This window comes from Pelodiscus sinensis, chromosome 3, assembly GCF_052426305.1.
Source record: "Pelodiscus sinensis isolate ZL-2025 chromosome 3, ASM5242630v1, whole genome shotgun sequence".
In the NCBI taxonomy this organism is placed as follows: domain Eukaryota; kingdom Metazoa; phylum Chordata; order Testudines; family Trionychidae; genus Pelodiscus; species Pelodiscus sinensis.
In genome coordinates this window covers 57,360,975-57,375,591 of record NC_143054.1, presented here as the reverse complement: position 1 = coordinate 57,375,591, position 14,617 = coordinate 57,360,975, and the positions used below count along the sequence as shown (strand labels likewise).

General features: G+C 44.0%; 1 protein-coding gene across 3 annotated transcripts in view; it reads left to right on the top strand.

The window, feature by feature from the left end:
* Window positions 1-14,617, top strand: part of FILIP1 (filamin A interacting protein 1) — a 147,204-nt gene that overhangs the window by 68,864 nt on the left and 63,723 nt on the right. For all 3 annotated transcript variants that reach the window (XM_006131943.5, XM_006131945.5, XM_006131944.5), the window contains exon 3: window positions 11,068-11,241. In XM_006131943.5, the coding sequence (XP_006132005.2) occupies window positions 11,068-11,241 (174 nt within the window). The remainder of the gene's footprint in view (window positions 1-11,067; window positions 11,242-14,617) is intronic.

The following is a 14,617-nucleotide window of genomic DNA, read 5'->3' as shown; positions in this document are numbered from 1 at the left end:
GAAGAAAGAAGTTAAGAAACTGATTGGCTCAGGGGTTGGTATGAGCTTTACTTTCACCAATGAGTCACTGGTTTGACTCCAATCCAGCTCTTGTTGATAATGACTGAAAACTAACAATCTAATGGCTCTTTGGTGGTTTATATGTGTAACCTTTCTGCCAGGTGGAGCCTGCAGCAGCCAGAGCTGGGTTCATTATTTAGGGCTTCCTTTCCCTCCATCCAACGCAAAACCAGGTTGAGCCCTCAGTAATCTGGAAAATTTACACACCACTTCTGGGTCCCTCTGGTAGGCAGCACTTCCCCAAGCAGAGAGTCTGAGAGCAGACAAGAAACTTTTAATAGAAGGAGAGAAATAACTTGGAATTAATTTGGGAGAAGAGCGCAAAGAGGGTTCAGAAACAGAAACCATGAGTAAAAGTCCTACCCGAAGTAGGTTGGGCAGTGTCCTTTTCCTCTCAGGTTCTTGAATCAAGCAACCCAAAAGTCCCCTTCAGATACCCATCCCTCAGTGTTGCTGCCCTTAGTCAGTGCAGACCTAGAATTCAGAGGTGCATCTGCAGAGTTCATCTCCCATCCTGCGTGGAGGGAGGTAAAGGGGTATCTTATTGGCTGCTTGCCATCTGCCTGCTCTCTGCTGCCACCCTGCTGGCCAGTTGTTGTGCCTCTCCACTGCTGCGCAGCTGGTTGTTAGTCACCAGCAGGTGCCATCCATCTCTTGTGTCTCTCAGTAATTTTTATCTCTTTCACAGGCAGGACAGAAACACTGCCCCCATCTCAAGTGACTTCTGCTCCCGGTGATTTTAGTACTTTACAGGCAGAAATACCACTCTACCACAATTTTAAAAAGAGCCCAGACTTCTCCCAAACTCCAATAGGACAATTAAAAAAAGAAAGAAGCTCATACTGAAGCCTATTTTAGCTCTATTCTTTGAACAGTGAGAAGAAACAGATCCAACCAGTCCAGGCAGGGTATGTAATCTCAACCAGAATATGTGCCCCCATTCTTCTTACTCTCACAGGGCTGTGACGGCCAAGCCTCTATTTAGCAAGGTCCTTTCTGCTAAATGTGAGCTTTTTCCTTTGGAACAGATTAAGCACAGTCCTGCTTTGCTGTGTTCCCACAAAAATTACATACATTGGTAACCATATTTCACTATTCCTGCATTTAATACAAATATAGAGGATGGTGAGTCACAAATTAAGTTGATTAGAATGAGCAAAACATTGCTCCAGCTACTGAATACACAGCAAATCTAAGCAAAGCAGGAACAAACTGCATTTACATAGACACACCTAGGGTCTCTTCTCTCCTCCCTCTCCCCATCCCCTCCCCCCTGCTTCCAGCTAGCTGTCAGGAAAGCATTCGTTCAAACCCTACTTACATATGAAACAATTTGACTCACTCAGTCCAGCTTGCAGCTTTGCCACCTCAAAGAGTTAATGTGCAGTTTTGGCAACAGTCTCTTTAGAGAGGCTAAAGACTGAGAGGGATTAGAGACCAGACTGCAAATTTACCCCAAAGCAATCTTCGGGGGCTACATCTGGACTACAGGCTTCTTTCAGAAGAGATCTTCCGAAAAAACTTCTTCCGAAAGAGAGCATCCACACTGCAAAAGTGCATCAAAAAAGTGATCTGCTTTTTCGAAAGAGAGAGTTCAGGCTGAATGGATGCTCTCTCAAAAGTAAGCTGTGATTTCTATGGATGGAATAGCCACCAGGGCACCTGTGCTTTTTCCTCTTTCCTTTTCTTCCGAAAGAACTCCCTCTTCCCTATCCACACACGCCTTTTTGTGAAAGACCTCTTTCAGAAAAAGGCTTCTTCCTCGTAGAATGAGGATTACAAATGTCAGAAAAACCTCTCTGTTCTTTTGATTTTCTTGCAGAAGAATACATTTGCAGTATGGACATTCCTCAAGTTTTGTTGGAAAACTGGCCGTTTTTCCGACAAAACTCTGTAGTGTAGACATACCCTGGGTCAAAAAGGTAAGAAATGGGCAGGACACAATGGGAGACTCATGCAGAATTGTTTTATCAACAAATCAAGACCATTGGTTGCCAGACTGTCAATCATCTTTCAAGCAGTAAATTCACAACACTTTCCCCCCCTGAACCATGGGTCTTATTCTCATTTATGCTTGGGCCTATTTATGCTGCTTTAGCAGTGTGGGTGAAAATATAATGTATGTGATGTGTGGGTTAGGACAGTTAACCCTACCAGAACAGTGTGAAGGAGATGCAGTGTTTAACAAATAACAAACAACACAGTGGAAGCTTTTGTTTTGCACAAAATGTTCTCAGCCTGACTCTCCTCTTCACAGAGCTCTTATTTACAGTATAATATACACCCACTTTAGGGCCAGTGTGATGTAAACAGAACTTTGTGGTGAGAATCAGAATGAGAACCAGGCTAAGAATATTTTACATTCTATGAGGCTATTTATGCAAAGCACTGACTGTGGTCCATTCTGGACAAGAGACAGTATCAAAGCCTATGGTAAAGAAGTATATGGTAAAGAAGACAAGATATGTTGGATGACCAGAGGAAAGTGACAGTGCTAGTTTATATTTTGGGGGATGTTTTTCTACTCACATTCTCACTTCCCTTATATAATGGTGGGGTAGAGAAGTCACTTGACAAATACTGGTGTTTAAGACCTTCGAGAATAGGTGAGCCTTTATTGAAGGATTTCAATGAGGATGCCATATTCTGGTGGAAAGGTTATTCCATCCATTGATCATAACATGGATGAAGTCATAAAGTCAGAAGTCAGAAGAGCATGAAGGGACATGAGGCTGGCAGTGCTGGTAGAATGAAGGGAAGTGATCAAGATGGAAGATAGAATGAAGCTGTACCTTCCCATGATGGAGTCAGTGATGGCTTCCACCCTTCATAATCATCAGTTCTCCAACAGATTTCTTTTTCCAGATTAAATCCTGAATATCTCGCTAAACAGCTACTTTTGGAGGCTTTAGACTAGAGGACCACATGATTTCTAATTCACTTTGCAGGAGATGGAGGGGAGAGGCATCATGATGATCTCCCTTCAAGTGAACTGAAAAATACTATCTTTTATTTTCTATTATTGTTTAATAGTGTGATTAAACTGCAATTAATTACAATCAATTTTTGAGTTAATTTGTTCTAAGTTAATTGCTTGAATTAACAGCAGTTGACAGCTCTAGTAAAAAGTACTTCATTTTATCAGTTTGAAAGTGTACTGCCTTTGAAAATCAGGTATAAGATTACTCAGGTTGGGCGCCCAAAATCAGTGGCTTATTTTGTAAATACAGGCAGTCCCCGGGTTACGTACAAGATAGGGATTGTAGGTTTGTTCTTAAGTTGAATCTGTATGTAAGTCGGAACTGGCGTCCAGATTCAGCCGCTGCTGAAACTGATCAGTTTCAACAGCGGCTGAATCTGGACGCCAGTTCTGACTTACATACAGATTCAACTTAAGAACCCCAGGCATCCCCAAGTCAGCTGCTGCTGAAACTGATCAGCGGCTGATTCCAGGAAGCCCAGGGCAGGGGCTTCCTGTAGTCAGCTACTGGTCAGTTTCAGCAGCGGCTGACTTGGGGATGCCTGGGGCAGAGCAGCTGGGGTGCTGCTGGGTTGGTCCAGTAGCACTGCCGCTCCTCGGCGCTACTGGACCAACCCAGCAACACCCAAGCTGCTCTGCCCCAGGCGTCCCCAAGTCAGCCGCTGCTGAAACTGACCAGCAGTGGCTGAATCAGGACGCCTGGGGCAGAGCAGCTGGGGGGCTGCCGGGTTGGTCCAGTAGCGCCCAGAGCGGTGCTACGGGACCAACTGGCAGTGCCCCAGCTGCTGTACCACAGGCGTCCGGAGCAAAGCCGTGGAGCACGGGGGAAGCAGACAGCCCAGACGCGTCTGGGCTGTCCGCTGCCCGCGTGCTCCGCCGTTTTGCTCCCCGTCCCCCTGGTCTGCAGACCAGGGAGACGGGGAGCAAAGCAGAGCAAAGCTGCGGAGCACGCGGGCAGCAGACAGCCCAGACGCGTCTGGGCTGTCCGCTGCCCACGTGCTCCGCCGTTTTGCTTCCTCTCCCTGGTCTGCTGCAGACCAGGGAGACAGCCCCGTTCGTAACTGCGGATCCAACGTAAGTCAGATCCGCGTAACTCGGGGACTGCCTGTATTGGCCTTAAATTATGATTAGGTAGAACTGAATTTGTAACATTCACCATCCTCCTCTCAAAAAGTTCACACAGACAGTCCCTCATATGGCTCCCAGGTGAAACAAAAACTTCTAGTAACGATAAGCCTTTCCACTCTAACTAGGTAAAAGTGACCAGTGTGCTCATTCATATGAAAGATTACTGAGTGCAGCAGTGACATGTGCATTGTACAGCTGTAAAAGAAGACAAGATAAGTTACAGTGCCAGTTTTATAGAACACGCAATCTGCATAGAGCATAAAACTGGTTTGGCATTTTCATATTAAACAATTTTAAGTTATGAGTGAACACAAAGGTAAAGTGATTTTTCTAAAGTAAAAATCCATCCATTTTCTAAGTTCCTCACAGTGATTCTCAACCTCTTGTCTGAATTAAGGATGTGAATGGTTAACCAATAAGCATCACTCTTACTGGGTGATACTTACCAGTTATAGTTAACTGGAGGAGGCTGGAGCAGCCCCTCTGCCTGTGGTGAGCCCAGCCTGGGGCACTGTGGCCCGGCCAGAGCAATGAAGTTCAGAAATGGTTTTCTAATGCCAGAAAAAAAACATTTATTCCACCAAGAGACATTAGAGACTGCAGTCGGTGATTTTATAGGCAAGTTTACTTTCTTTTTGAAATCCCTTGCTTGTGCCTGTGCCCTAGCATGCATTTTATACTAGGTAACATTAAACAAACAGGAAACCTAATGGAAAATACCCACCTATTGGGATGATAGAGTCCCTGTTTGCCGGGACTGGGATATATATCCCATCTGTTGTCCCACTACAGTTTGGGAAGCTTCAAATCTCTCATCTATTTTCTTCACATTGCCTAGCGTCACATATCTATATATCAGGAAACACTTACATCCTTGGACATCTTTCTGACACCCACTACACTGGATTTTCCAACACTAAAGTGATTGACCCTCCCACTTTTCCACTGTCAAAGCAGCTCTCATTCTAGTATGTGTGTGCCCGAGGGCAAAAGTGAAGTCAAGGAAGGTGGCCATCTGCATCCGAAAGTCCTTGCAGCTACAGCTAGTCATTCCAAATCTGCCTCACAATGTGATCCCACCCATTCAGTGCTCCTTTCTCCAGCCCAGAAGCACCACTCCACTGTATGGAACTGATCAACAAATGCCTGCAACATCCTCAGTTTTAATTCACTGTCTATATTATTCATTCCCCCCTCCTCAATTGTCTTGTCTTCATTGCATCCATTGTAGTAGTAGTTGCTGAAGTTCCATAAATTGAGAAGAAATGTGCACTGTTTCTAAAACAGACTTGAAAGTTCCATGAGCTTTGCAGGATCCAGGTTTATTTGTGGGGATACGAGGGACAAAGAAAAGCATCTCAAGGAACTATGAGAATGTTTTTAAATGGCATGTAATTGAAGGGGAAAGGGGAATGTAACCCAAGCACACATAAATCTGAGCACTGTGCTATTTTCCCCAAACACACAGCAAAATGTCCCCCAAGCTTTGCATTGGACAGTGGTGTGGAAGGTACTGGAACATCCACCCACAGTGCAATGTATCTTCTGCTGACACAATCATTTGTAGTGAGGCTGTGCACCAACAAAAGCAGCCAAGTATTCATGTGCTCTAGTGATATGGCAATGCTGGTTGCTGGAAACTGATAAAAAGCTTCATCAGTTAACCTTTGTAGTGAAGACATAGACAAAAAGAACTTCCCACTGGAGAATCCGCCTCCGATTTTTTTTTAACCAAGTATGTGGCCCCTGGCAACCCAGTTCTTTTCTGACGGGATTATTTTGACTTGCTATCTAAAAATGACCTGTGACCTAAAGCTTATTTTAATTAGATACTTTATCACTATGCCTTGGAACAAAACAGCAATGTGTCATTTAAGTGGAAAATTAGTCATTTGGAGGAAACATGAAATCATGAATTTCACAGGCCAGCTATTTCAGCCAATTCCCTGTGGAATCATTATGAGGAGTCTGTAGGGAGACTAACTGAAATCCTGAGAACTACCAAAGCTATTGTATAGTCTGTGACCCTGTATCTCTTAAGATTTAAGAGAAGTTACACTTCAAAATCCTCCCACTCCTTGATTTGTCTCTTACCAGATAAAAGCAATTGGTGTTCTGTTTATTATTAGCACAGACCCTTTTTTTTTTAACTCTGAGTTTCCTAGCAACCTCATGTGGAGTATCTGTTTGTTTGTTTGCTTTTCATAAATTGTTATCATAAGTCCATGGTAACATACCAGAAAACAGTGCTGATGTCCCTGACAAGATGAGGATACAAACATGAGCATATTATATTCACACACGCTTATTCGTGTACACATACAAATATATGATATGGACCATATATATGGACCATAGGTATGGCCACCTGTATGTATGTACCATACAGTACATCTGATATGGACATGGATATCTTACATTGTACATATATACACATGGGTGATATCCATGTGAAAAATCATAAAACTATGCAAAGAACTAATACCGTGCACCTTTGAGCATCTCTTCTGTCTCATCCATCTTCCCATCCTTCCTTGACAGTCCAAAACCATCTTCAATGAGTTGTCATTATATATGAAATAAAATCAACCTGACAGAGAAATATTTACTTGTTTTTCAGCTCAGATTATGATCAATCCTGTACTAGAGAAAAGAATGCCACAAAATAACAATCCAGTATCTTCCAGCCTTGCAGTGCTTTTTGCTTTTTGCTTTTCTGTGGGATCCAATATTTACTTCTACTCTTGAAAGAGCCCAAAGAGAATGTATTTTAAAATTGCAACATGTATATGCATAGAAAAGCGCTCTCATTCCACTTTTTAGGGGGTTTTATGGCTTCTTCTGAGCCTAAACACTGAACTCATGATAACTAATGTACCTGCTATTGCAGCAAAAGTATGAAAAAAGTAGTAACAATTTTTCTTTAATGTCTCCAAAGCATTCTTACAATACTTTTTTTCATGTAACCTAAGTATCACACACAAGCACATGATGGATTGTATTGTACAGATTTTATTGGCATAAGTTGGGGATGACCTGCATAACTCATTTTGTCACTCATGAGTAATGTGGCTTCCTCAGACTCATGCAAATAAAATATTTGTAGTTCTCTCCCATGTATTCTCTGTATTACAGGAAGAGACAGTTGCAATGCTTGGTTGCCTAATATTTTTCATCAGAAAGCCCTGTTCGTAGTTGTCCATAACTGTTAACATGTGGGCTGCTTACTGTCAGTTTTTAAGTTTCGGAAAAAGCAGAGTGATAGTCTTGGGGCGAGACAGTACCTTTGCTGACCCTATGAAAACACAGTCCAGTTTGGTCAAGTTGTAAGTCTTTGAAAATCACCATGTGTGTGTTTAGCAGCTCCATAGAGCTCTGATGCTAAAATCTCTGAATCGTCCTTATGCACTGAAATGGCTTCTTAGCTCTCCACAGAATCAGTGTTCAATGGAGTAGTAGCAGCAGCTGCTTTTGACCTAATGGAAGGAGAGAGCTGGTAGGAAAGCATGAATTCTCCACTTACTGAGTTTAATTCTCTAATATTTGCAACCTTTATTATTGAGCAAGGCTTCACAACCTTCTGATAAGAGGCAGGCAAGTGTAAGTCCCCCATTTTATCAATAGGGCAGTAGGTATTATACAAGGTCACTTCACATAGAGGTGGGAACTGGCCTCTATTTCTAATATGGGAGAACCACAACACAGCAAATCAATGTGCTTGGCTCTGCTATTTGTAACCACAAGAACAAATTACTATCCACTGCCAGGAATAAACTCATAATACTTCTCTGTCTAGCAAATAGTTAGGTCAATCACTGTCAAAATGTGGCTATGTCTCCCTCTAGTGGCTGGTACACATAGATTTTAACAGCCCTTTATTGCTACTACAGGTTGAACTGCTCTCGTCCAGGACTCGATGGTCTGGCAACATCTGTGGACCATAGATGTTGCTAGATCAGAGAGCTCTGGCCACAGAGGTTGAGAGTGGCTGGGAGTGGTGCCAGTCTGGTGGGAGGCAGCCTTCAGGGCCGGTGACCTAGGAGTAGAGAGCCCCAGGAGAGACTGCCCCCCCCCAGGAGATGGGGGCAGGGAACCTCAGGAGCAGCTACAGCCCAGTGCAGGGCAAGCAGAGAGGGCAGAGAACCCCAAGAGTAGCTGCTGCCTTGTACAGGGCCAGGTGGCCAGGGCAGGGAACCCCAGGAGCAGCTGCTACCCCACATGGGTCTGGGGTACCCTGGAACAAGAGCAGGGCCAAGAGCAGGGAGCAGAGTTCCGTGAGTGGGCAGGAGGCAGCAGAACCAGGCAGGTGGTCCATGAAGATCAGGCCTCCAGATTCTCCTGAGGCAGCAGCCAGGAGGGGAGCCGCGGGAGAGCCTGGACATCTGACCTCCCCTGGTCTGGCAAATTCCCTTGTTTGGGACCACTCAGATCATGAGGGTGCCGGACCAGGGAGGTTCAACCTGGAGTTACTTTCCTAGTTCACGTTTTTGAAATCCATGTTATGAATATAAAGTTCATTGGTTCAAACCCTACTGACAATCCATGTAGCAGTTAGCATAGTTCTCTGGGGGTATGTCTACACTACAGCATTATTTTGAAATGTCTTATTTCGAAATAGCGTATTTCAAAATAACTCATCTAGACACAAAATGCATTTCGAAATAGTGTTTTGCTATTTCGAAATAGCACGTCCACACTGATAGGACGCTGAATCGCATTTAAGGCTGGCCGGAACTGGTTCTGGCAGGGCATCAGGTCAGGAGTTACCTTGTGGGGCTGCTGCTTGAGAATATCTGAGACCTGTGCTTAAAGGGACCTCCCCAGACAGCCGGTTCTAAGGTTTCCTTGCCTTCTTGCCTACCTCGCTGAGGGACAACAAATCATTGTTTTCTCTGTATGCTCTGGTTGCCCTCACTCAGGACACCACAGCACTCTGCAACATGAAGCCGGAGCTGCCCCTGGGCACTCTGGTGCTTCTCCTGGATGTGTTGCTACCAGCCTGGCAGCACGTTCTGCAGGCAGAAACAGTCTCCCTGGTGTGCCCCACTGGAGGCTTGTGCCTCATTCCTCCCTCACATCCTTCCACTTACCCCTCCCTAATGCCCCTTCCTGCTGTACAATAAAAGACACATGTGTTCATTACAACAAAGCCTCTTTATGGAACAAAATTGGTGTGGGGCGAATGAAACTGAGGTGAGTCTGGGGAAAGAAGGTGGAAGAAAGGAGGAGGGAGGTTGGGAGAGAGGAAGGGGAAACCTGGGAGGAAGGAGCTGGTAGGGGGAGGCAAGGGGAAGAACGGGGAGGAGAAACTCAGGGCTCAAGGTTGGGGGTCTCGCTGACCCAACTGTCTCCCAGCACTGCAGGTGCGGGGGCCTCAGTGTCCCTGGAGGTGTGGGAAGGGTGGGGAGGTAGAAGCGGCAGGGGCCGAAGAAGTGGGAGGAAGAGCGGTAGCTGGGGAGGCAGTAGGGGCTGAAGCAGCAGGAAGCAGCAAGCTCTGCCCCAGGATCGATGACCACCTGGGGGGGCACGGACCATCCTGTCCCCCAGGATGTGGTCCATGGCACCAAAATAGGAGCAAGGGTCTAGATCTGTCCCTGGTTGGAAGCTGCCCCCTCTGACTCTGGCATACGCCTGCCGCAGCTCCTTTATTTTCATGTGAACCTGTTCCTTGGTTCTCATGTGGCCTTTGGTGGCCAGGCTGGCAGCCATGCGCTTGCAGACAGTTGCGTTCTTCCATTTAGTGCGGAGATCATGGACATTGGAGGCCTCCCCCCAAACCGGAATTAGGTCCCTGATCTCCACACTGGACCAGGCAGGCACCCGCCTTTTCTGGCCCTTGGCAGGCTCTTGGGAGCTGGCAGACTGGTCCTGGGGGGTGGTGGAGGGTTGGCTGGCACTGGCTGCCTGGTTCATGCGGGGGCCACTGGGTCAGGTGCAGTGATTGCTTGCTCTGGGCTGGCAGGCTTGGAGCTGGCACAGGCACTGTGGCCAGGGTCTACCCCTTTAAGGGCTCTGGGGAGGCGGGAGGGAGAGGAGTTTTCTTGGTTGTGGCTAGAGTGGCCACCAAGGCACCCTGGGAAGAGCTGGAGGCCCCTTATTTCAAAATAAGTGTCTACACAGCGCTTATTTCGAAATAGCGATTTAGAAATTGGCGCTATTCCTCGTGGAATGAGGATTACCAATTTCAAATAAGCCCTCCGCTATTTTGATTTAATTTCGAAATAGCAGTTTAGCTGTGTAGACGCTGGTAAATTTATTGCGAAATAATGGCTATTATTTCAAAATAACCGTGCTGTGTAGACATACCCTATATTTTATTTTTCCAGATTCCTTTTTTAAAAAATTAGCAATTTACATACAGTAATTACTTTAAAAAGCAGTTTCAAAGTCAAGCACGTAGTAGGTAGGAAATGACAAAATTATAGTTGACCATGGAATCTGAATTCAGCACCCTTGTGTGTTTTGTATGGCGTAGTTTAATTGCACGAGCATATATTCTTTGTTCTACAAGACACCTGCCTCATCCAGTGACCAGGATGGAGAGTAAAAGAGGCAGGACGCAGTAAGACGAGCAAGGATGATCTGGTTTGGTTAAGGGCCTATACTGGCATCCAGGAAAGCTAGATTTTACCCCTGAATGTCAAAGACTTCATATGTAATGCTAGAAAGACCGTCATAATTCATACCCCCAAAGGGTCAAATTAAGATTACAGAGGCAATCTTTATTCCGGCATTTCCCTCTGGCTTGAGTTTGCAGTCTTAATATTCTTTTAATACCCCCTCCACCCTCCCATGTACTTTGTGTGTGTTCTATATACACACAGTGTAGTTGTCGTAATATAAGTATGGTTTGCCTGTTCATTGTAGGTTGTCTAATTATATTGAATTGAAATCCACAGGCTAGAGAAGATGTGATCCACATGCTGAAGACAGAGAAAACCAAACCTGAAGCGTTAGAGGCCCACTATGGATCTGCAGCTCCAGAGAACGTGCTGCGAGTGTTGCATAGGGATGCCATCCTTGCCCAAGAAAAATCTGTAGGTGAAGATGTCTATGAGAAACCCATTTCAGAGGTAATAACTTATCGAGTTTCCCAAGAAAGGATGCCTAGAGTGAGTCATGATGAATAGACAATGCCTGTTTACCATTCTGTCATTTCACAAAGCAAGAGCCAGATGCAGTGGTCACTGCTCATGCTAATAGAAGGAATTGAAAGGAAGGTCAATATTTCCTTGTTACCAAAACCACTAAAGTATATTCCCCATTATAATAGCATTGGCTCTGAATGCAGAACCAAAAGCCTCTTGTGTTCCTTAAGGGACTTCCCCTGCCTCTCCTGTTCCTCTAAAGAGTGAACTTAGAGCAGTTCAGCAAAACCAAACCCTCCCGAGATGGTGAATGGTGACATTTTTACTCTGTGTTTTAAATTCTTTTCCATTAATATGTACAGATCTGCAGTGTTCAGAGCAGTGGTAAGTGCTCTTGACAGTGTGTCTCTTGTTAGAGTATCATCAGATAAGCAGTTAGGATGAGAAGACTATCTCACTCACAGCTGTGTAAATTAAATATTACTCCACAGAAGTTAATCCACGTGCAAAAGAAATTTCCCTCCCACCCTTATTTTTATGAGCCTGGATCATTGCATCAGGTGAAGTAAAGCTTACAGACCAAATCTCATAGTCTTTATTCAGCTCTTAGAAAGTTTGTCTACTACAGGTATTTTGCCAGTCTGATGGTGGTGGACCCAATCCTGCATGCACGGGTTTCGGTCTGTCTGAATCTCTCTTATAATTCTGATGTTATGCTAGTACAATGACACTGAAGTCAGCAAAGTTACACCAGCATTCATATGGTATAACAGTGTGGAGAATCAGGCTCATAGGGAGTAAGAGCAGGATCTAAGTAAGACCTATAACCAGGGCTCGACAAATCCGTTTATCTACTTGCCTGTGGTGAGTAGATTTCAGCCGGTCGCCCCTGTGCATTGCGGATCTGACTCATGTGTGGTGTGGGACTGGCGAGTGGATTTCACCGCTATTTGTTGAGCCCTGCCTATAACTACGGTGGCTGTATTTTCTGAACCAAAAATAGGGACACATTAGCCATGCTCCCAACCCCCTTTAGCCATGTCCACCTGCCACCAGAAGTCCCACCCCTGGGGTAGTACTTCCAAGGTCGAGATGGGCACATGACTGGAAGTAAAGGGTGTGGCTAAGAACAGAGAAAACATAATCATTTAATTGGTCACTTGTCTCACCTGGCAGGATGTCAAGTTCAAGAACTTTCACATTAACTCCAGTACTTCCATGAAAATATCTTACTAAGATAGGAACAACCTTTTGATCTTCATGGTTAGATGAATCTACCATAACAGTGAGACATAAAGTTTCACCTAATTCCTGTTGCCAAATCTTTTGAGCTTCTGGAGCAAGAACATTTTTCACAATTGCTTTACTTTTTGTTTGTGAGGATGAAAATTTTTGTTCAAACAATGTAGAAATTAGCTTAGAGATGCAATCTAAAGATCTGTGATTGTGTTTTACAGTATGATATGCAATTACTGCTTCCTTTGCCACAAGCTTCATTTTAACAGAATCATCTTTTATAATAAATGTCTTCACTGAAGCACTGGAAGCTACAGAGCAGACATCTAACTGATGTTTCTTTGATTGAATATGTTCAGTGATGTCAAATTTTCCACCCTGAGCAACATTTATCTCACTGCTACATTGGATGCAAAATGTTATAGCATTTGAACCTTGATTTGAAGTCTATGGAGCTATCTCAGGATCAAATAGGTAGAACAAAAATGGCCCTGAAGCCTAATGGGTGAATCCAACACTGAGCATAGAACACATTCTTAAAGGAAAAAAAGGCCTCAGCTGGAGTATTGTGTCCAGTTCTGGGCACCACATTTCAAGAAAGAGGTGGAGAAATTGGAGAAGGTTCAGAGAAGAACAAGAAGAATGTTTAAAGGACTAGAGAACATGACCAATGAGGGAAGGCTGAAAGAATTGGGTTTGTTTAGTTTGGAAAAGAGAAGATTAAGAGGGGACATGATAGTGGTTTTCAGGTATCTAAAAGGGTGTCATAAGGAGGAGGAAGAAAACTTGTTCTTCCTGGCCTCTGAGGATAGAAAAAGAAGCAATGGGCTTAAACTGCAGCAAGGGAGGTTTAGGTTGGACATTAGGAAAAAGTTTCTAACTGTCAGGGTGGTTAAACACTGGAATAAATTGCTTAGGGTGGTTGTGGAATCTCCGTCTCTGGAGATATTTAAGAGTAGGTTAGATAAATGTCTCTCAGGGATGGTCTGGACAGTACTGGGTCCTGCCATGTGGGCAGGGGACTGGACTCGATGACCTCTCGAGGTCTCTCCCAGTCCTAGTATTCTATGATTCTATGATTCTATCGCTGAGATCAGTTATTAAGATAAAGAATAGTATCCCTAGGGTTTTAGTGAGTCTTCTCTACTTTTTCAAAATCAATCAGTAACAATGGGAAAGTAGTTAACAGTAATAATGGAGCAGTAATGTAACAGCCCACTGTATCAGATGGTATATGTTACAAAGTTGGAGTCAGCAAAGAGATCAAACTAATTCAACATGCCTGAGTGAAAAAAATGTAAAGAAGAATCCAGATACACTGTATCTGAGATCTCCTCACCATACACAAGATGTCCAGTGCAAATTATGAGACTAGATATTCATAACTGTTGGCCAAGAGATCCCTCTGTTAACTCACACCAACATTTGCTTCATATTTGGAATAAAAGTGACCCACAGAACACCCAAGAATCTTAGATGCACACAGCCACTCTATTACTTAGTCTGAGAATAGGTGCAATTGATGAACTTTACCCACATGTCAAAAAACTATCACTGATAACTTCCAGCCTAACAAATAAATGCTACAGGGTATATACAGTTTTTCAAGGTTAGAACACAGTACAATTCATATTAATTGTGTCTAGTGGACCATAATTTAAAGTACACTGTGTATTTTGAATGTGACATTTTCTGGAATATCTGTGATGTTAATTAACAGGGAAAACAGATTGTAGCATTCTGGAGGATACATTAAATATTACTCTTAAGAATGCTCAAGGAGCTTACAGCAAGACTCTTTTGTAGTAGGTGGCAAAGGCACTATGTCCATGGGGTGCCTGGGTTTGGGAGGGACTCTTTGTTCTCTGTAAAATGTTTATATCAAGGAGATGATTGGAAGAGGATTGGTATAAAAATATTGTGGTTTCAGAATTTTCTGGCTTCAAAAGGTCTATTTCCTAGATGAAAATATGACTGATACCAGGTTCTCTCTCCTTTGTGAAATTTAATGAGCACCTGACTATCCTGTTTATCATCTACAGTTGTTTCAAAAGAGTCGCAATCCTGTTCTCATCTTTCTTTTAGCCCATACAGGGATACCATAAAACAGCAATTGTCTTGGCCA